Genomic DNA, 21,768 nt, shown 5'->3' with positions numbered 1-21,768 from the left:
CGCGAGAGCTTTTATATTTTGCTCAAGTTCATCGGCAGGCTAGCGGGGAACCCGTACCCGTCACCTGGGAAGCGCCACGTGTTACAGCAATATAGCTGGTTGGTGTAGAATATTTATCAATGCAAAATGAAACATTATTTTACTGAAAACTAATTGTGAACCTGATAAATTACTTGTCACAGGAATCAAGTATTCACGTAAAGAAGAAGGGTTACAGACTTTTGCACCTTTGCTTGGTGTGATATGCCACAGAACGCATGACATACCATCCAGTGTCGTATTTTCTGCCCCCTGTTGTCTAGTGGTGTCAACATCAATATCTTGTTTGATGATCAAGAGATTTAGTCTGTCATCTCTGGAATCAATGTCCCCCTTTCATTTGTCCACTTATTTTTTCCAAAGAGTGCAGTAACAATACATGGTCGAGCCACCCATTACTTTGCTTGTGAAACAGTCATGCATTCGACTGGGCCATGCGAATTCAGATCATACAGCATGAATTGGAATGTACCAGTCCATGTTACGATATATTTTAGCATGCGTGATCGATTTTCCCATGTCGCTGTTGTAAGCGGATCTCACCTTTAACCAAGAAATTTGCATTTCCCGCCCTTCTTCCGTAGAATACGTAGAACTACTCTGTGGTGGGGAGAATTGGATGCTATCCAACTATGTTATGAATCCACTAAAAATAATCACGTTGCCCGTGATCTTTTGAAATAAATAGAGTAATAATTCTTCTTTTACATAGCAGCAACCACCACGGTGCAATTCAACGTCTTTTCATCTCTAATTTTGGCACAAGCCTTGATTTTCATGCTGCTTCTATCCGTATTGTTAAAGTAATACTTGTAAGAATATTCAAGTGCATGATAGGTTGCGTTTGGTTTCAAAATTGGGATATTAGGACATTGTAATAAAACGCTACCACCAATGCCAAATGTCGGCAAACGTTCTCAACTTTATTAATGTCTACAGCACAGACATTCTCTCAAACAACCTCAAGAACAAGGTCCTTTACAAAAATTATTACTTCCCTGCAACAAAGCGCAGAGTGCTTCAACAAGATCAAAACTCCAAAGCATATGCCGTTCTTTATGTAGGAGGACAGACTACGGATTTCGATAGAATAATATGTGCTGGATTAAAGAGCTTGTATGAGTATTTACCCTTTTAGGCTGGACCACTTCTCATGCTTTCTTAAAATGAGGTTGTAATAACTCGTACATTTCTAAACCGTGACTGGTTTCTTGCGCCTGATATCGTGATTAAGAAAAGACGCAATATATTCTCGTAACAAGTGAGAGCTTTTGAAATTTAACCTCAGGTGATGTTTACTCTTAGGAATCTAATGTTTATGAGTAACGAGCTCTCTGCACTGGATATCAGTGATTGGAATGTCCAGTAGCAAATCCCCTGTGTGAGAGTTGTAGTGTATTTGGCTGCTGAACTATTGGTCACATGGTTCTAATTTGTCACTGTAGATCGAGACCCGTGGTGAGCCATAGAGATCATCAACCTCCGGAAGGCGGATCATCTAGTTTTAGGTGTAGTGTGTGCAGTGAAGTCCTGGCTAGGAAGTTGAACCTCTTGCGACATCTGAAGACACACAAGGAAGATCGACCCTTCAAGTGTGCTCACTGCGGAAAGGTGTTATGTAGCCGAAGCAGCTTGTCGAATCACCTCAGGATCCACCCGCTCCAAGTGTGCGGATTTTCTGATAATTGCTTTACAAAGAGGAAAATGCTGACTGGGGACACGCGATTGCATATAGGTGGGATTATAAACGATTGCTCAGTATCTCATTCAAATTTCAGGAAAAGGCCGGACGTTATGCGGTCTCGCACGGGCGAGAACCGATACTGCTGCAACGTCTGTGGAAAATCAATCAGCTGGAAAAAACTAGCAGGTCACATGGGTATTCACACAGGCAACAAGCCTCACTTTTGCACTGTATGTTGCAAATCATTTGTCAAGAACAGCAGTTTATCTTATCACAAGCTGACTCAAACAGGAGAGAAGCCAAACAAATGCATTGTCTGTAGAAATTCATTCACGCAGAATGGCAGTCTAACCGGTCAAATGTGGACCCATGCAGGCGAGAAGCTATACAGACGCAATATCTGTGGCAAATCATTCATTAAGAGAGGTAAACTAACCGAACATATGCGGACCCATACAGGCGAGAAGCCTTACAGTTGCAATGTCTGTGGAAAATCATTCACAACGAAAGGCTGTCTGACCGTTCATTTGCGTACCCATACAGGCGAGAAGCCTTACAGCTGCAATGTCTGTAGCAAATCATTCTCACAGAAAGGCAGTCTGACAGCTCATATGTGTACCCATACAGGCGAAAGGCCTTACAGCTGCAATGTTTGTGGTAAATCATTCATAAAGAGAAGTAAACTAACCGCACATATGCGAACCCACACAGGCGAGAAGCCCTACAGATGCAATGCTTGTGGCAAATCATTCACACAGAAAGGTAAACTAACCGAACATATGCGGACCCATACAGGCGAGAAGCCATACAGCTGCAATGTATGTGGTAAATCATTCACAACGAAAGGCAGTGTGACTGTTCATATGTTTACCCATACAGGCGAGAAGTTATACAACTGCAATGTCTGTGGCAAATCATTCGTAAAGAGAGGTCAACTAACCGAACATATGCGGACCCATACAGGCGAGAAGCCTTACAGCTGCAATATCTGTGGGAAATCATACGCAACGAAAGGCAGTCTGACTGTTCATATGTGTACCCATACAGGCGAGAAGGTAAACAGCTGCAATGTCTGTGGCAAATCATTCGTAAAGAGAGGTCAACTAACCGACCATATGCGGACCCATACAGGCGAGAAGCCTTACAGCTGCAATACCTGTGGCAAATCATACGCAACGAAAGGCAGTCTGACCGATCATATGCGTGCCCATACACGCGTAAAGCCAAACAGATGCGATGTCTGTGACAAATCATTCACAAAGAAAGGCAATCTAACCGATCATTTGCGGACCCATACAGGCGAGAAGCCTTACACCTGCAATGTCTGTGGTAAATCATTCATACAGAAAGGCATTCTAACCGGTCATATGCGGACCCATACAGGCGAGAAGCCTTACACCTGCAATGTCTGTGGTAAATCATTCATACAGAAAGGCATTCTAACCGGTCATATGCGGACCCATACAGGCGAGAAGCCATAGAGATGCAATATCTGTGACAAATTATTCACAAAGAAATGCAATCTGACCGATCACATGCGGACCCATACTGGCGAGAAGTCTTACAGGTGCAATGTCTGTGGCAAATCATTCACATGGGAAGGCAGTCTGACTGATCATATGCGGACCCATAGAGACGAGAAGGCAAACAGCTGCATTGTCTGTGGCAAATCATTCATACAGAAAGGCAATCTGACCGATCATATGCGGACACATACTGGCGACAAGCCATAGAGTTGCAATGTCTATGACGAATCATTCATAAAGAAAGGCAAACTAACCGAACGTATGCGGAACCATACAGGCGAGTAATAAAGAGATGCAAACTAATCGAACAAATGTGGACCCATACAGGCGAGATGTCTTACATTGCAATGTCTGTGGCAAATCATTCACAAGGAAAGGCAGTCTGACCGATCACATGCGGACCCTTACAGGCGAGAAGGCAAACAGCTGCAATGTCTGTGGCAAATCATTCATACAGAAATGCTTTCTATCCGGTCGTAAGGGGACCCATACAGGCGGGAAGCCATACAGCTACAATGTCTGTGGCAAATCATTCATAAAGAGAGGCAAACTTACCGACCATATGCGGAGACATACAGACGAGAAGCCATACAGCTGTAATGTCTGTGGCAAATCATTCATAAAGAGAGGTAAACTAACCGAACATATGCGGACCCATACAGGCGAGAAGCCTTACAGCTGCAATGTCTGTAGCAAATTATTCGCACAGAAAAACAGTCTGAACGTTCATATGTGTACCCATACAGGCGAAAAGCCTTACAAATGCAATGCTTGTGGCAAATCATTCATACAGAAAGGTAAACTAACCGAACATATCGTGACCCATACAGGCGAGAAGGTATACAGCTGCAATATCTGTGGTAAATCATACGCAACGAAAGGCAGTCTGACCGATCATATGCTTACCCATACAGGCGAGAAGCTTTACCGCTGCAATGTCTGTGGCAAATCATTCATACAGAAAGGCAATCTGACCGATCATATGCGTGCCCATACATGCGTAAAGCCAAACAGATGCAATGTCTGTGGCTAATCATTCACAACGAAAGGCAGTCTGACCGATCATATGCTTACCCAAACAGGCGTGAAGCCAAACAGGGGCAATTTCTGTGACTAATCATTCACAAAGAAAGGCAATCTGACCGATCATATGCTTACCCATACAGTCGAGAAGCTTTACCGCTGCAATGTCTGTGGCAAATCATTCATACAGAAAGGCAATCTGACCGATCATATGCGGACCCATACTGGCGAAAAGCCATACAGGTGCAATATCTATGACGAATCATTCATAAAGAAAGGCAAACTAACCGTACGTATGCGGAGCCATACAGGCGAGTCATAAAGAGAGGCAAACTAATCGGACATATGCGGACCCATACGAGCGAGAAGTCTTACAGGTGCAATGTCTGTGGCAAATCATTCACAAGGAAAGGCAGTCTGACCGATCATATGCGGACCCATACAGGCGAGAAGGCAAACAGCTACAATGTCTGTGGCAAATCATTCATACAGAAACGCTTTCTATCCGGTCATATGGGGACCCATACAGGCGGGAAGCCTTACAGCTACAATGTCTGTGGCAAATCATTCATAAAGAGAGGCAAACTTACCGAACATTTGCGGAGACATACAGGCGAGTCATAAAGAGAGGCAAACTAACCGAACATATGCGGACCCATACAGGCGAGAAGCCTTTCAGGTGCAATGTGTGAGGCAAACCATTCACAAGGAAAGGCAGTCTGACCGATCAAATGCGGACCCATACAGGGGAGAAGCCAAACAACTGCATTGTCTGTGGCAAATCATTCACAAAGAAAGGCAGTCTGACCTAACTGTTCATATGCGGACACACACAGAAGAGAAGTCATACTGTTACAAAGTTTATTCCAGTGAAGCAAAATTTGTAGGATTCCAGCAAGATATAGCAGATATCCTCTATTCAGGAGGTCAGTTGGACTGTATCGCGACTGACCTGTCCAAGGCATTTGATAGGGTAGATCATGGGAGACTACTGGCAAAAATGAGTGCAATTGGACTAGATAAAGGAGTGACTGAATGCGTGGCTCTGTTTTTAGAAAATAGAACTCAGAGAATTATAGTAGGTGAAGCTTTATCTGGCCCTGTAAAAATTAAGAGGGGAATTCCTCAAGGCAGTATTATTGGACCTTTATGTTTTCTTATATATATCAATGATATGTGTAAAGAAGTGGAATCAGAGATAAGGCTTTTCGCAGATGTTATTCTGTACAGAGTAATAAATAAGTTATAAGAATGTGAGCAACTGCAAAATGATCTCTATAATGTTGTCGGGTTGTTGCATTTTCAGATTAAAGTTCGCAAATGAGCTTTTTTCATTCAGTAATGGCTACTATACCCCACCCATATCCAATCCCTCCTTCAACGATAACGCCCCTTCCTCCCCATCATCAATAACCGAACCACCGCCGTCTCAATCTATATATGTAGGATTGAGACGGCAGTGAACCTTTCTGCCGAACTTTACCGCCACCACTACCACGTGAAAGGGTTTGACAGCAGCATAGGTCCTACCGTTCCGAGGGCCCGGCTCAGACTGAATAATTTTGCCCTCCACCCGCGTGGGCGCGCCATTGTACATCACGTCACTCACCCTAAGCCCACGTGACGAATACGGCAGCTCATATTGGTAGAAACATCTCCCGATTGCTATTGGTCGATTTGAGTTTGACAACTAGGACCACGTGAGACGACTTTTTTTTTGACGTTTGAGACAATTAGCTTTACTTTGATTTGCATGCGTATATCTGTTATCTTCGTTTGCGTGTTTGAAGAAAAAGTACAAGATATTTGAGGTAAGCATCCTTACTGTTCTTGTTTTACTAATCTCCTGAGGCCAGAACATGAAAACATACCACACCAAGGCAAATGAATTTCGGATAATTTGAAACATAAGTGCGGCCAGTATCCAGTATTCGGGAGATAGGTTCGAACCCCACTATCGGCAGCCCGGAAAATGGTTTTCTGTTGTTTCCCATTTTGCACACCAGGCAAATGCTGGGGCTGTACCTTAATTAAGGCCACGGCTGCTTCCTTCCCATTCCTAGGCCATTCCTGTCCCATCATCGTCATAAGACCTATCTGTGTCGGTGCAACGTAAAGCAACTAGCCTTATCATAGTTGTCCCCCTGTGGGTCGGGGCAGTATAATAACAGCCACAGCATCCTCTGCCTGCTGTAAGAGACGACTAAAAGGGGTCCCATGTGGGCTCTGTACTTGGGAGCTTGGGTAGGCGACCACGGATCCCTTAATTGATTTTTGGCACTGCTTCCGCTTACTTGTGCCAGGCTCCCCACTTTCATCTATCCTATCTGATCTACCTCGATCACGACCTGTTCTTTTCTGCCCCCGATTGTATTATGTATGGAGGCCTAGGGAGTCTTATTTTCCTCAAAGGGCATGGTCCTACTTAGCTGATACCATCATTTGTCCTAGTGTCAGCCCCCTTCCATTTCTTCTCTCCGATTACTAATATATATAGGGGATGGTTGCCTAGTTGTACTTTCTCTTAAAACAATGAACTAGATTTTAGGCCCTTTTAATCAACAGGCATCATCATCTTAAGCAAGGAGATTTGTGGTGAGGGCAAGATGTTTGGTGGCCATGACATATACTAGGAACTGTCCCATCATTCGCCTTACTGCAGGCGAAAGGAAAAACCAATCTCAGGACAGCCAGTGGTAGGGGAACAGCCCGTTTCTGTGTCCCAAATGCAGAGGTGTAGAAACATGGTGGAACCATAGCCACCCCTCCTCAGCTTGGTTGGCCGGTTGGAGTGCATGCTGTTAGACCACGGATCAGCCTACTCTGCAACCACCAACATAGATTTCTGCCTTCGATATACAGTAGGTACAAATGGCACTGTCTGAAGTGAGTTTCCACTGTCTTCAACTGGCATTTCGTCTAGGTCACAGCAAAGTCCCTTGCACACCGTAATGTTGTGGAAGTAGCAGCATATTGTTCATAATACTGTACTAAATTAGCAAGCAATTCCTTGGACATAGCTCTTAATAGGTGGAGCTATGTTGTGACTTGGCATGGGAATGTTTTGTGCCTTATCAGCTGCCATATTATTGTATGTAGATCCTGATGCTACATATTTCTGTAAATTTATTAGAACTCCTCTCCTGCGGATGGACTGAAAGGAAGCATTATTTGTACCTCCTGTATGTTGTAAGAGCGAGCAATCACAGAATCTTTAAGCTCTCTCTTCTCTTTTAAACCCTCAAATATATTCATGATTCCATCCTTTTAAATGTAGCAGAACATTTTTTATATATCCTACAGTCACATAAAATAGAACATTTTTACTGTAAATAGTGTAGATCAATGAATACAAGGGATGCATACAATTTTGTAGCTTGACATTGTTTATCATCTAAATGCAGATGACTGATTGAATAATATGTTGTGTTTTGGTGCAGTATGTAGGAACAGAGTATGTGCTATCATGTCTTGGTTTCTTCAAACACTACTCTGCCAGAGATTTGCCATCCTCTAGTAGACGCAAAAGAAGTACAAATCTCAATATTTTTCAGTGTGTGGCCCAAGGTGCCTCTTTTGACAGACTGAAAGATGTATCATATAGTAAGTTCCTTGGGAAAATACAAATGGTGTTGCTGAAAACTTTTGCAATGTCAGTGCAACGTTAAACTGCAATAAGAGAGAAAAGTATTATGTTGTACCTTGTCAGTTCCAGTCTTTCTTTCATAAATGAATGATCTTGTCAGTTTCAGCATTCTACATATTTTTAACATTTAATATTTTTAATTTTCTTAAATTTTATTTCTACTTAAGGATTAAAACTGTGTACGCATATAACTGGCATACTTTTTGAAAACTCCTGGCCTTTGTGTCACAAGTGCCGGCAAATCTGTTCCTCGTGTGTTGCAGCAATATAACGTAACTTACATTACCTATCAAAATTTTTTGGAGTGAAGAATTTTTCTGAAGGGCTACACAGGCGAAGAATTGCGGATATTAGTTTCAGAAAGAAATTACAATATGTAGTGCATAATTTTTATTATTGTGTTGCTGTGTTATTTACCTATGTTTGCAATTTAATAGTGGCGCTGTGAATGTTGAGTTGTTCTTTACACTGTAGGCTGCGACATAAGGTAGTAGGGTTCGAAATTTTGAAAAGTTTCCGTTTAGGATATCATATGTAGAATTCTTGTTATGGTTATCAGTGTTGTTATGGAGATTCTTCTGCATAATATCAGTCATAGAAAACTTGAGGTCCAATAGGTATGATCACAATATTAACAGTCATGTAAAATTTTGAGTCTTTTTGGTATGTTCATAATATTGACGATCATGTAAAATTTCAAGCATAATGCTTAGTCTGTTGACAGATAACCTAAGTAGCAATGACTGCAATAAGGTAATATATTTCTCTGGGCTATGTTTCAGTGTAAAATCATTGGAAGTAATCAAGAACCCCAGTATCTTCTAACTACTTCAGTTGCAGTGTGAAATGGACCTGCAAGTAAAAATCGAAGAGGAACCAGCCTGGCTTGAAAGAACAACAAATGCATCACTTGTGAGTCTCATGGCAAATAACTTTATAGAGGTCAGAATTTAACCCTTAGTAGCTGAATAAGTTTGGCAGGGGCATAATTTACTATGTGCTTCCCCAATATTAACCCCAGCAGTCGCCATTTGCTATATGGGCATCTAGGAAAAGTATGTCTCCCCTTTGTTTCTATGTCTGGGAGTATGTGATAATGTGCTACGCAAGGCAGCCAACTCTTAGGAAGTACAAACAACAGTATTTATATACATCTATAGGTCCAACTAGTGACAGAAACTTTGTTCGTGGGGCAAGGAAAGGGCTTCTGGTGGCACATGCCCCCAGATTATGGTCGCCAAGTGGACAATTGGCCTCTAGCATTTACTAGGGAGATGGCAGTGCATGCTATGTGTGATAGTTGCAAAAAGCTGAATTAAAGTTGTGGACTTGATAGTGAAGGAACCTTGGTTAGGTCCAGCTACCAATGAAGTTGTGACAGGCAGCGTTTCAAGATCGAGGCATCAGGACATTTCATGAGCTAAGTACCCATCAAATGACTGTTTATTGTTTATTGATTACTTCTGGCTTTTATTGAAATGGATTTCTGCTACATAATCACACTAGGAGAGATGTTACTGAAGTGGCCCAGTAGGTTGGGTATTTATTACCCCAGTTCTTGGTATGCCTTGAGGGCAGTTTGAAGTATTGTTTGTTGGGGCCTTTGATAGGCTTGAACCTTGAGAGCGGGTTTGCTCTTTCTTAAAGTTGGATTTCTGTGTGCCTCGAGGAGTCTCAACATGGTAAGCGGGAGCAAGTGCTCCTTGGCATGATTGGGGTTTTCTGCCCCTTTGTTTGAACTTGGTACATAGGTAAAGTTGGGCTCATAGCTCAAGGTTCATGAGTGTCGGGCTCGAAGCCCAAATTTTGTAACCAACTAAAATTGTACTTTCTTAATTTGTTGATCTGCTACTTGGTACCTGTTATAGTCTGTTATTTGTTTATCTGGAAAAGAAAATGTAACCTTTGTTAAAGTTTTAAATTAACTTTAATTTCGTAAGTTGAGACCTATTCCCTCCCGCACCTTCTTTCACCTCTAACTACCACGGATAACTCCGTAACAAGTTAACAACGGCCATGCAGCAATGAGCCTAAAGGCGAATTTCTCCAGTGTTATCAGATCCTGGCCTTCACCACAGCTGTTGTAAATGACCCACTGGCCGAATTAAATTAGGCTTTTGCAGCAATCTCAATTTTAACTCCAGTTATGCCATCTTCGGTTACAATATGTTGTAGGTGAAAGATTTCTTTCCACAGTATACACTGCTTTATAAATGATGCAGAAGTATTAAAAGTGTATTATTTCGATATATTGATGCGGAATTAGTAAAATTGGTTTGTAGAAATCCTGTGTGTGGTGTGAAAACTGCATTTTCAGTATAAAGTGTTGTGTAGAACTTTAAGGTGAAACTATCTGTAGACTTGTACAGTGCTTATGTAGTGTCATTCTGCATTATTAACAGTTAACTTCTCTGAGATGCCCAGCTATCTTTTAGCTGTTAATGTTAATACTATAATTGGTTTTACAGTAAAATAATGATAATCATTACATTTAATATTTCTTAATTGATATTTCACCCATGTGTCATTGAAATGTGTTTGATCCAACCCTGTCTCCTCACTTTTGGAGATAAATTGACCTGTGAGTATTTCTCTATGCCCAGATACCTTTGATCCATGATTCCCGTTTACAGCATATACCCTGTAATTGATTAGTATTTTCGTACACTTCTCTTCCAAATATTCCATGCGATAATTCTGGATGTCGGTTTATCTTCACATATATGTGTACTTTGTTTCTTAACATGGATAGATCTGTGTTGATGTAGGACAGTCAAAGTTCATAGAACTATTGTGATAAACCTTTTTTTGATTGATGTCTCTTTTTCTTTGTCCCTCAGTGAGAGACGTTGCTTGTTGTATCGTGTGGTACCAAATGTTCACATTGTTAAGAAATGTTAGTTGAAGTGAATTGTTTTACTGTAACTGAAGTGCTGTTAGGTTCAACTTGCATTAGCTTGATCACCTCAAGAATCATGTCTTTGGCTGTTCTTCTGTGTAAGGTCCTTTCATGGGGTTACTTCGGAATGCGTTGCAAGAATATAAGCATAAATATGGAAGCATTGTCTAACGTAATTACAATGCCGATAAGCTTGATAAGTCTCTTAAAGGGATTCTTGGTGAAGGGCATACAGAGAAGCTGCGAAGAAGTAAGGGCCACCTCGATCCTAGATCCGAAGAGCATACGTAGGCAGCCCATCTTGACTTCAAGGGAGGAAGGCATGCTCTGCATAGAATTTTGGGAATCTACTTTACTACTTTTGGACATGTATATGAAAATTTATGTCCAAATGTGCATGTACATCTGGGGAACTGTGAAAGCTGAATTTCTAAAATAAAAACTTACTTTTTAACGTATTGTTTGAAATTACATAATAATATACTCTCACAGTAAGTATAGGTAGAGAAGGAATTCAAGCAATTGCTTCCTTGTTGTACTGAATAACTGGGGCCACAATTGCTTCCTTCTCATTCCTCGCCATTTTTAGCTCATCATCGCCATATGACCTATCTGTGTCGGTGTGAAAGAGAAATGGTAGAAACCATCAAATAAACAATATGCCGTAGGTTATGTTCAATTAACCTTCATTAATATGGCTTAAATTTATGATTATTGTTACGGAGTTTTCCGTGGTAGTTAGAGGTGAAAGAAGGTGCGGGTGTGAAAGGGTCTCAAACTACGAAATTAAAGTTAATGTAAAATTTAACAAGGTTATATTTTCTTTTCAAGATTAAGTAATAACAAATAGAACAGGTACTTAGTAGCCGAAAACACAATTTGAAATGTACAATTACAGAGATTACAGAATTTGGGCTCCGAGAGCCAAACACACGATTCTTGGGCTAGAAGCCCAACCTTACGATATACAAAATTCAACAAAAGTGGCAGAAGACCCCAATCATGCCCTGGAGCACTAGCTCCTCTTTACACAGACAAGCCTCCTCGAGGCATACAAAAATCAAGTTCCAAAAAGAGCAATCTGCTCTCAAAATTTAAGTCAATCAAAGGCCACACCAAACTCGACCTTCAAGCTGTCCTCTGAGGACCTAAACACAGGGGTAAAAGACCCAACCTACTGAGGCCTATTAAGAGAGAAAAGAACAATAACATGGCCTCTAAAATACCAAGTTGAGAGGAGGTGAACTGCACTCCTAATACATTTTGTTTAAAACCTACTTTGGCTCTAGGCCGTTAATGCAAGGGCTAATCCCATACTAAAGAGGTGACTTATGAAAGGACCAAATTTACATTACGTTAAGGAAGAATTGGTTGTGAAAAAATAAGTTCACCTCAAAACCATATGAGTGGGATCTCGAGAGGGTTAAGCACTCCCTATCCCAATATGTAGCTTTAAAAGAGAATAGATGTAAAGAGTAGTTACATTTTAGGAAAAGGTTACATGGTGGAAACTCTTCGAACCCGCCCCGAGAGTTAAACTGCCGACCTAGCAAGAAAAGAAGTTATTAAGAGGCCATTACCTGGTTTTGAACTGCTGGTGAAGAAAGAGGCGCTTCCCGCCCCCTGCTATGTACTTTACACACGAAAGGATGGAACAGAAGTGGCCCGGAGACCCTAAAATCAGCAGTTTATATACTCTCGCGGAAGGTTCCAGGCGTTAGGGGAATGAGAACACCCTCCCAAAAAACTTTATTGGCTAACCGAGAAAACCCCTACACAAACGGAAGAAGAAACACATAATTGGTGGAAAAATTAATTGAAGAAATTCGGGATTGGCTAAATTCAAAACAAGGGGAAAGAGAGGGGTATACAGCCAACTCAAACAATAACAGAAAGAAATTTAACAAGAAACAAACTTTTGAAATAAAAATTTCTCCAAAAAACACTTCTTTCACTTCGCACTAGGGTGCACCATAGTTGATCTTCCGTAGTGTCCTCTAGAAGAGAAAGTTCACACTTCTTACTACAAGCAAAACAAAAATACGTCGAAAATGACACAGTTCAAAAACTCCAAAATATCCACGTAGTGACATCTTTTGAGACACTTGAAAATTAACTCATTAGATAAAGTTCGGACTTCCTCCAGTAGAGGAGTTTCACGTGGCGCAAATTTTAAATTAGCGGCGTGGAGGTGTACCGCCCGGTACAATTATAACTGGCCATTGTTCTTTGACTGATAACTACATTCAAACTATTCACGTTTTTGTCTCTTTGATGAATCAAGGAAACTAAATTTTATGTACATAGTCAATGAATATTTACATTCTCATAAGTTCCATAAATTTATACTTTAGGAATATTTGTTGCTTCAGTTAAACTATTGTAGTTAGGATACATCTAAATTGGCTTAGAATTATTGTAGAATAATTATTTTATTAGTAAATATCATTCTTGCTTTATTATTACTTAATCTTTTCATTCTATTGTTCCTGTTAACATGTTGCAGTTTGGATAATGTAAGTCCGGTTTAGAATTGAAGTGTAGCTATGTAATTAGATTTTAAGTTGCTCGCTTTGGAAAGGCCAGAAATCTCATGACATCAAAGATGTCTATGAACTTATCTGCCAGGTTACATCCAGCAGGAATGGAGTTGATTTCATTGTGTGCACAAGCATGCAAGATTGAGTTGCTGAGGTTCAGTGCTATTCCGACAGCCTTATGTGAATTACATTCGACGTTGCATTCTCTCGAACTTGTGTTTTCTATGTCACAATCTGGCTGTGACGACCTGGATAGGGAAGAGCATTGGCAGGAACTACGAGGTCATGTTGCAGCGTATCCTGAAGATGAGTTTCCACTTCACTGTGATGACCTTAATGCGCATGATGGTCACTAAGAATTTTTATAGCTGCCGTGGTGGTAATACTTTCGGTACCTGATATGATGATGGAGTATATATTTGAGGTTTCACTTGTGGTGACTGCAGCAAGCAAATTGACCTTATAGTTGTTCAGCACCGTGATCTACGACGAAGAAAGGATGTGAATGTCGTATCATCTGACTGTATTCCACCTCTGCTTAAGGTAGGCATAGCGGATTTAAGGACCTCTATGCCCATGAGAACATCAAGTGGTGGAAGCTTAAAGACTAGAAGGAGACCCCAGCAACAACATACATTTTCCTCTTGTTGATCTTAATGCAATTGACAACATGTAGACACATTCTACAGATCTTTCACTGCAACCGTCACAGTAAACTTGGGTACGATATAACCTAGTTCCTCTTGTATTGAATATCTAACGTTCCTATGGATGATTGCAGTCCAAGAAGAGTTGTAAGATAAGACGAAGGCATACTGTATATAAATCTCAATCGAGACGCACTCACTGTAATGACCTGTGTACAAGGTGTCTGAGAACTATACTGACAGAGAAATCAGGGATGCTCTTCGTGGAATGTTGAGAATGATGGTGCAGTCAGATTCTCAGGGAAATGTTTCCTTTTGAGGAAATTAAAGTGACCTTGTTACTTCCGGTCATACAGTTCAGATTGAGATTTCTTAGCCACAGGTTCCTCAAAGACAATTCTTTCCCTGTATATAAATTGGCTTTCACAAAAGACTCCACAGAACACAGGGAAAGAATTGTCTTTGAGGAACCTGTGGCTAAGAAATCTGTCGCTCAATTGAGATATTGATTAGAGTATGTAGCTGATGAATGAATACTTAGTGTAGTAGCACTCTGTGTATAGAGAAAATGTGCTAAACTTAAAGCTAGTAATTACACAATAGTCGTTCTGACTTGTGTTGCATGCAAGCTCTTGGAATGCATTCTTTCTGATTGTTATACACATTTACGAAATTACCAACAGGCTCGATAGAAGGTAGTTCAGGTTTAGGAAATATTATTCCACTGAAGCTCATCTTGTGGATTCCAACATGATATAGCAGATATATTAGATTCAGTAAGTCAAATGTATCACGATTGACATATCTAAGGATTTTCTTAAGGTAGATCTCGGGAAACTACTGACCAAAAATTAGTGCGTTTGGGATAGATAAAACAATGGCTAAATGGGTGACTATAAAGATATGGCCAAATTATTAAACATTAAAAATTTGAGAATTGAACACATGAGATGTTACCAATTTTTAACTTCATGACATTAGTACTTGGTATGCACCCCCTTAGCTTTCATGAGCAACTTGATTAGACTGGGCATACCCTCAAACAGTATTTTACACTGACACTTTAAATCGTCATCATGACACCACATCTGACCGAGCTTCTCAATCAAGCCAATTTTTGTCGTTATTTTTCCTTGGACTTTTCTTTGCTATCGGCTAAGGATAATCTATGGGGTTCGTGTCTGGACTGTTTCTAGGCTGTGTGGCAAGGAGGCCCATCTTGCATAAAAATAAATTCACTTTGGCCAAACTACTCTTGCACCTGAGCTACCAAACGGGTTCTTAATACTATACTGTTCACGTCTGATAGTTCCTTCTACAATATATAATCGTCCACGGCCGTACCAAGAAAACACACTCCAGACCATCACTGAAGTTGGATGCCTCACTCAATCTGGATGGAATGCTTCTCCTTATCTTCTGACATATTGACTTGTCTCTTCTTCGACAGGAAATACCAATTTGTCACTAAAGCAAACCTGAAATAAATAAAACAAATAAGCCTAGCATTAAATGCAATAAGCTGTAAGGTTTAAAAGAAGAATTTCATACATTTACTGTGCTGTACGGTTACATCACTTAGATTGGTTTATAATGGAATAATGAATGATAATTTAGGAATTACAGTAATTGTCATGGACTTGCCTGTTTCCATTCATCAGATGACCAATTCTAGAGAGTCTAGGGACACTGGAACCTCTTTGCAGCCATAGCAGGGGTAAACTTCGCTTTGCCTTGAGGTCATCTTGCTTTCATTCCAGCATTAAACAGCTCTCGCCTCAGAGTCCTGGCTAATACAAATGACCCATACTCTTCTAATTCCTTACGTAAATCCAAACTAGTAACCTTGCGGTTGTTTACTGACAAATTAATCAGTTTTGCTTCCTCCTTGGGTTGGTTTCTTCTTTTGCCCACAGTTTCCAACATGTTGTTGACATTTTGTCTTGGGCCAATGACCTTCGATGTTAGGCCCCTTAAAACAACAATCATCATCATCATCATCATCATCACATTTCGTCTCCCGTTATCTTCACATTTTAAAATTCTACCTACAGATTGCTGTGGTATTTGCAATCTAGAATCTATTTCTTGTTGTGAATGACGTTTCTCAAGAAGTAGCTCTCTGACAGTGCCTTTCTTGGCGAAAGGTCTCTTCGTCTTCCCATAACCTCAAAATTTGACAGTTCTCTAGAACCACTCTTAAGAAATACAACTGAACTCCTGAACAGTATCAATAATACATGTAATTTACAGAATGTACAGTCTTAACAATAGGTCACTTTATTTACTTCCAAACAGCAACAATATGCAGTTAATAAAGATAAACAACAGAACATGCCCACTAACACAAATGACGCAAAACCATGTGAATAATGAAATTACATTGTGGTTCTCACTGTAGCCACTGTATGAAAAAATACAATAGTGTGGACCAGGATATCCCAAGTGGAAACTTTGCCTCCAAACAAGTTCAAGGATTAGGCTATAAAGGTCGGTAGTTTACACAAATGTAGAAATATACCTTTTACCATTAAAATTTGGCCACGTCTGGCGTATTTCTACAAAATAGAACTCAGAGCGTAAGAGTAAGTGAAGCTTTATTTGATCCTGTAACAATTATGGGATTGGGTCCCACAGGGCATTATTATGAGACCTTTATTTTCTGATATATATAAACAATATGAATAATGAACTGAAATAAGTGATGAGGCTCTTTGTAATAAATAAGTTTCAGGATTATGAGTAACTGAAAAAGACCTTGACAATATTGTAAGATGGACATCGGGCAATGCTATATTTGTAAACGTGGTGAAAAGTCAGTTTCTTTGTTTCACAAATAGAAAGAGTCCTCTCCGGTTTTATTATTGTATTGATGGGTGAAATTTCTTCATGGGGATCTCTGTAAGTACCTAGCTATTCATAATAAGGATATAGCTTCATTATGGTAATCATTTAAACATATTGAAAATAAAATTTACAGATCTCTTAATATGATTATGAGTTTTTTGAGGGGTTGTAAAGGTGAGGGCATATAAATCTCCAGCAAAGCCACAATGAGAGTGTGAGACCATCGCCAGTATTACTTGAGCAGAGAACAGGAAATGATCCACAGAAATAGCTCCTTTTCTTGCAGGTGATTTCTAACAAAAGAGTTGTGTTAGAGAGATGTTGCAAAGTTTCAGCTGGGGAGACTTGGAGAAAGGAGACAAGTTGTTTGATTAAGCAGTATATTCTGAGATGTCATTGGAGAGATGTCTTGGAATGACATTAGTTGATGAATACATTTAAATCATGTTCTTTTAGTCTAGGAAAGTTGCAACATGAAGATAAGTTTGAATTCAAGGGGACAAATTTTGGCAAATGTTCACTTAGAGGAAGATGATTTAGTGATTGAAATAATTTGTTTCATATATTTCCACAAACTTTTTCTATTTAAACAACCAACAGCCCTAATTGCTGTGGTTTGATTGATTCATTGATTGATTCATTCATTGATTGGGACATTAACTGATTTATGCTTTTGGTCTTAATGTGATGTACAGAGGGGGATGATGGATATTTCTATGCTTCTGATATAAGCATTGTCCACTTGTTGGGAAAGTGGTGGGAGTACTGTGGGATTATGTGATATTACATTGAAGTGTTTTTGGAAAGAAAGTATATAGGAATATGGAAATGAACAATGAGGTGACAAGTCAAGTCATATGTAGGAAGATGGGAACAGGGGAGTATGAATATAAGACGATGAAGAAAATGGCTAATCATTGTGGAATTAGGGATCAACAGAAGGAGAAACAGAAGCAAGGAATGGTATTGGGCAATGATTTGGAGATACTGCTTACTATTATTTATTTTCCTAAAATTGTACATGTTCACATACACGTATGTGTACATATACTCTGCTGAATATTCACAAATATGTGGGTGATTTTAAATTTACAAATTTGCAATGTTCCTCCCTTTCTATGCTACTGTGTCTACTGCTGTCCAACGTGTGTTCCTTGTCATGTTCTTATATCTCATCAATTGTTTGAAAAGCATTGGCAAAAGGGACTCAGGTTAAAACACAGCAGGTCATTGTGCACGTTAGGTTCCAAAAAGGGTAAAAAATAAAATAAATAAGTAAATGCAATGTAAATTTTAACCTAATAGAATTTGTATAGTATTATTATTTGAAGTAGTTGCACAAGTGGTATGTGTGTTGACTATGTTTGTGAAACAGAAAATATTATGAGTAAGAGTTTGTAAATTCTATACATTTACTAAGGATGAGCTCTTTGCTTAATAGAAAAAAAATAGCAAAAATTGTATAATACTGTTTTTAGGAAATTGTCTTCTTCTGTGTTCTTTTAAAATTTAGTGCTTGATAATAATGTATTTTTGGGATTTTCATTTGATTGTTCCTATCCATTATATATTTTTTAAATGGGAGATAAATTAATTATACTCTTCTTGTGCCACTATGAAATTTATTTTCTCAGCTGTTTCTATTTTAGGCCTGTGTATTTTTATTTCCTTAATTCTTTATTCTACTTTCCTTATTTCTTACTGACAGCCTTCCGAAGATACTAAGGAGGAAATATTCATAGAGGAACAAACTGATGATCAGCTGTTGCCATACATCAAAGAAGAAACAAAGTACGTATACTATAAGTCCTATACAATATGGAATATGTTGTACCTATTGACTGTTGTGTTCAGTAGTGGTTGGTTTATCTCCAAAAGTGGCCATTTTCATCAGTTCAATCCTGTCTCTACAAGGTTACATTTAAACACTAATATCTGAAAATTCTATTGGTTAAAATTATCTAAAATATTCAGGAACTTTAAGATCATTTTTAATGTTCCATCATGTACTCGTAGTTTTATTCAATATATATCTACAAAAAGAATCTCTGGTAAAGCTAGATATTTTTGAAGTGTATTTGTTTACAATACCTTTAAGCAACCATGAAAAAGTGTTCTTTCTTTCACTTTCTCTGCATCATTTGTTCATCACATTCGTATCATCTGAAATGCTATATGAAACTATTGCTTCCAGATATTCTGAGTAATATTTTTATACGTTCATGCCAACAGTGACACACAGAAAAAGCAATATTTGTAGATTAAAAATTAAATCTACAAATTCGAAATTGTTAAGTTTTATGTACTTTGTAAACAATAAATATTTAAAACTAACATAATCAGTTTCATTAATCAATATAATGATGACTGAGTTCAATAATGTGATGACTCGAAGAATGTCATTTTGAAATTATTTGGTTAGATTCCTTTTCTCTGATCATTTCTGTTCTCTTATGTGTTAAGTCAGATTCCTCCATTTGTGGACGCCAAAGCAGATAATGTGTTGTAGAAATGAAACTTTGAGGTCAGTTATGCTACATCTTCGGTATCATAGTTTTCAAATAAAACTTGTGCATTGTTGTAAGCATTAAAAAATTGTGCTATTGAATTTATGTTCATTCCAGTGATGTGGTCACACTTTCTATTTCATTTTAGTGTTCATTGTCAGTCAGGTGCTTCTAGTGTGTTGATTGCAAACATACTTACACAATTAGTATTAACTAATAAAATGGACAGGTACAAGTGGAGTTTTCAATTTGTACAGGTTGCCTAAAACAATTCAGAATTCTTCAAGTAAGTGAATTTATTATCTCATAAAAGTAGATAAATAGGCGGTACATTATAGCTTCACGTCCGTAGGTTTACCCTCAAAGTGCCCTACTCGTGACCCCCGGGTGGTGCTAAGAAAGCAATAACTGTGGCTGCTGGACCTATCTTTTTAAAGATCCTCCAGCAATGGCAGAAGTATTTCATGGAAATGGCTCTTCTCAGAGCTACCAGACAAGACACATCGGACCTTTCATCCATGTTTTCGAGCTTAACGTAGAAAGCATCAGCAGAGCAAAATGTGACTACCTGTCCTAAGTTATCCTGAATAATAATATAGATGTTGTGGGTATACATGAAACCCATACAGCCAATGAAGAAGAGTTTCGGAAAAGGGGCCTCATTAGTGGTTACACAGCTCTTGGTGCAACATATCACAGTGCACATGGTATAGCTACTTATGTTCGTCATAATATCCAAGATGCCTCACTGCTCTTTCAAAACGAAGACGAAGACATCCATTGTGTTGCTGTGCGAGTGGCACATGTTACTATTTTTAACATTTATAAACCCCCAAACGCACAGTGGTCAGGTACCATACTCCCGACTGCTCAACACCCTGCAGTTTATATAGGCGACTTCAACAGACATCACGAACTATGGAAGTACTCGAATGACAATGAATGTGTAAAGAAACTCGTCGAAAAGACAGAAATGAATAATCTCCATCTGATTTTTGACCCAAAAGATCTTGGTACTTTCCAGTCAGCTGCATGAAATAGGGATTTCAATCCTGACTTGTGATTTGTTAGCTGCAATGATGCAGGACAGCCCTTACATACCAGTCGTAAAGTGTTAAGACTTTTTCCCCACAGTCAACATGGCCCCATTGTAGTGGACATTGGCATCAAAATTCCTGTTGTACGGTCAATACCACATGCTCGGAGGAAATTCAGAAAAGCAAATTGGTCAACATTTACCACTGAACTGGATAAATGTGTTCGGTGGATTCCTCCCAAGCACAATTAGAAGTGTTTCGTAGATGCAGTTATGATGGCGGCTAAGAAGAGTATGCCATAGAAAAGAATACATCCCTGGTTGGAATGTAGAGACTGATGCACTTTATAACGAATATTGGCATACTGGTGATGAAGACATAGCTGATGAACTTCTTTCCAGCAAGGATACTACCCGGAGAGAACGGTGGATTGAGACAGTGGAGAATATTGACCTAACTCATTCCAGTAGAAGATCTTGGGGGCACCGCAGAAAACTTGGAGGAAGGACACCTTTGGTGAAGCAACAGCCTGGAGTTACTCCGGATGAAGTAGCATCTCACATCGTCACAACTTCCCAAACTCCATCAGATAAGAAACATACCAAATACATACGGCGCCAGCTCCAAACTCTGGAATCAAGAAAAACCACGCACATCAAGGTATTCACAACCGCTTACGGTGCAAGACATCAATGCTGCTCTCAATGACGTTAAACCAAGTACAGTTCCAGATTTTGACGACATTCATCCAGAATTTCGCATTCATTTAGGGAAGAATGCAAGAAGTTGTCTGTTAAGGTTTTTTACCGACCTTCTACAGAACAGACAACTCCCGGCAGAATTCAAACGAACGAAAGTGATTTCCATCTTGAAAAAAGGTAAGCCTGCCAATGACCCAAGCAGTTATAGACCAGTTGCCATTCTTTTTGAGAGGCTATTCCACAACAGAATCAGCGCAACTATTTTTCAGCATATTACAGTTGATCAAGCTGGATTCAGGCCAAATCGCAGCTGCTGCGATCAAGTGCTTTCACTGACATTCCACATGGAAGCAGGTTTCCAGAAACAACTCAAGTCCTCAGCTGTATTCATTGATCTTACAGCAGCATTTGACGCAGTCTGGAGGGAAGGATTAATTTACAAGCTTCTCCGAATTGCACCCCGTAGGACCATCGTGCAGGTTATAAGCAATGTGCTCAATGACAGAAGATTTCAAGTGTGTATGAGTAGAGAAAGGAAGCTCAAAAATGGATTACCTCAGGGATCGGTACTGTCTCCCCTACTGTTCAATATGTATATCTCCGATCTCCCAGAAACATCATCGCAAACATTTTGTTATGCTGATATCATAACACTAGCCACTCAAAATCGAT

At 39.5% G+C, this 21,768-nt stretch overlaps 1 protein-coding gene across 1 annotated transcript; it reads left to right on the top strand.

Moving 5' to 3' along the window:
- Positions 1-2,082: 2,082 nt before the first annotated feature.
- Positions 2,083-13,332, top strand: LOC137503358 (zinc finger protein ZFP2-like). Its single transcript, XM_068230915.1, has 2 exons — positions 2,083-2,778; positions 13,324-13,332. The coding sequence occupies exons 1-2, from the start codon at positions 2,083-2,085 to the stop codon at positions 13,330-13,332; spliced, it is 705 nt and encodes a 234-aa protein (XP_068087016.1).
- Positions 13,333-21,768: the final 8,436 nt, after the last annotated feature.

This window comes from Anabrus simplex, chromosome X, assembly GCF_040414725.1.
Source record: "Anabrus simplex isolate iqAnaSimp1 chromosome X, ASM4041472v1, whole genome shotgun sequence".
NCBI lineage: Eukaryota > Metazoa > Arthropoda > Insecta > Orthoptera > Tettigoniidae > Anabrus > Anabrus simplex.
Note: the sequence above shows the minus strand (reverse complement) of the source record. Positions and strands in the feature narration are given on the sequence as shown.

Bases quoted from the DNA above. Each gene is read 5' to 3' on its own strand.
- LOC137503358 (XM_068230915.1), top strand. From the start codon at position 2,083: ATGTGGACCCATGCAGGCGAGAAGCTATACAGACGCAATATCTGTGGC.